Source organism: Aplysia californica, unplaced genomic scaffold (assembly GCF_000002075.1).
Source record: "Aplysia californica isolate F4 #8 unplaced genomic scaffold, AplCal3.0 scaffold00215, whole genome shotgun sequence".
In the NCBI taxonomy this organism is placed as follows: domain Eukaryota; kingdom Metazoa; phylum Mollusca; class Gastropoda; order Aplysiida; family Aplysiidae; genus Aplysia; species Aplysia californica.
Genome location: NW_004797485.1, coordinates 248,024 through 249,891, shown reverse-complemented (window position 1 = coordinate 249,891; position 1,868 = coordinate 248,024). Strand labels below are relative to the sequence as shown.

General features: G+C 40.0%; 1 protein-coding gene across 1 annotated transcript in view; it reads right to left on the bottom strand.

Moving 5' to 3' along the window:
• LOC101847823 (ras-related and estrogen-regulated growth inhibitor) overlaps nt 1-1,069 on the bottom strand; it is a gene marked incomplete in the record, with an annotated part of 41,730 nt that extends 40,661 nt beyond the window's left edge. Inside the window, 1 exon segment of the mRNA XM_013083165.2 lies at nt 194-1,069. Within this exon segment, the coding sequence (XP_012938619.1) occupies nt 194-203 (10 nt within the window).
• Between the last annotated feature and the right edge of the window lie 799 nt (nt 1,070-1,868).

Genomic DNA, 1,868 nt, shown 5'->3' with positions numbered 1-1,868 from the left:
CAGAGAGAGAGAGAGAGAGAGAGAGAGAGAGAGAGAGAGAGAGAGAGAGAGAGAGAGAGAGAGAGGGAGCCCAGCCTCAGAAACTAGAGTTGTAAATGGTTTTGTTTGCATGATCATTACTAATATTATTACCATTAAAATACTAATGCACAGGTAGCTCTGTAGCCTACAGTGATCCAAGTTTTCGTCTCACCTTTATACATGATGCCCGCAGCCAAACGTGAAACCGTTGATAAACCCAGCAAGGAGCCCTCTGGCTCAGAATTCCACAGGTTTATATTGCTCTGTGATGTCCAACCACGATAAAAAGGTTTCCCCGCTGACAAATCAACAGTTGAACTATTCAACGTAACCCGAGAATAAAATGTCGCATTAGGTCGCTACCGACAACAAAATCTGGGATCTTGGTGAAATAAAGTTTTTATCTGGACGTCAGGAATTTCTTCTTCTCAAAGGAGTCGCTGTAGGGTAGATGGCTGTTTTTCTATCGCTTGGCAGGGGGTTTTCAAATCTTTAATGTCCAAATGTGGACGTTAGTTTCCAGGTGAGGGATACATTAAACTCTATACCGCCCACAAAATCAGCTGTTTCTTCACACTAACATACAATCACTTGAGGTTTTGGGTTGTCAAAAGTGTCTCCAGATAAGTACACCGCCCATTATATTCTGTTCTTTTAATCCCTTTAGTTGAGGACGGGCCAAAGCAGCGTGTCGGTGTAAAGGTAAGAAAACGAAAGCCCGCAAAAACTAAAAATAGAAATAAAAACCCTCTGTAAAGCTTTGTCTGCGGTATTCGGGAATACCGGATCTTCTCGTCATTTTTTTTTTAGTGTTAAGGTTCGTTGCTACGTACACGTGTAATGTTTTTAGAAGAAAAAAATGTAAATCATTTCTAAATTTATATTAAAAGTATTTTATGCAATGACAAATCGCAAGTGACTGTTTGCCTCGTGACTGCAGTCTTGCACAATGACTCACTCCGTTTGTTTTGTCTTTTAAAATTCCAAACTTCTATTTTTGTATTTGATATCCATTTCTTTTCCTCTCTGCCTGCCTATTTTAAAATTTAAACTTACATTTGTCTGTGTGTCTGTCCTGACTTGCAATATTATGCTTATACATAAAATACACGTAGCTAGGCATTCTTTTTTCAGTGGCATAAGAGTATAGAAATACATGTATCAACTTTTGCGTTCTGTTGCGTCAGGAAACATGCCATTGTCTATAACTTCTTCCCCTGTGTAAACTAAGATCAGAGCAAAGGGAAAGTGTCCCTTTCAAATAATGATATGACAAAAGTTTATCACTTTTGTGAGGGTGGGGCGGTCTTAGCAGGCGGGAGCATAATTAAGTTTAGTTCACATGTATTTTCAGCGAATAAACAATAATTTATATACAGGGCATATAGCTACCGTATTTCGTGGAAGATAAAAGAGGAGATGGGAGAGCAAGGGGGATAGGGACACACACACACACAAGCTTTCACACACACACAGACACACACACACACAGACACACATTTCTCTCTCTCTCTCTCTCTCTCTCTCTCTCTCTCTCTCTCTCTCTCTCTCTCTCTCTCTCGTCTGTTCCCACAACGCCCCCACAACGTACAATCAAGGTGACGGGGTACCATGAGGCACCCAATGTGGACAAACAATGCCAAGGGGAGGTAATGCTTTTCTTCCATGTCAGAATCGACTTGTGCAGCGCTCAAACTCAAACCGCCATTTCTGATCCCAGGCAATACCCGGTATAATTTGCAAGATCGATGCCTGCACCAAGGTGCGCTTGACCAACGAAGAATAATCAACATGTATTATTATTATTATTATTATTATTATTATTATTATTATTATTATTATTATTA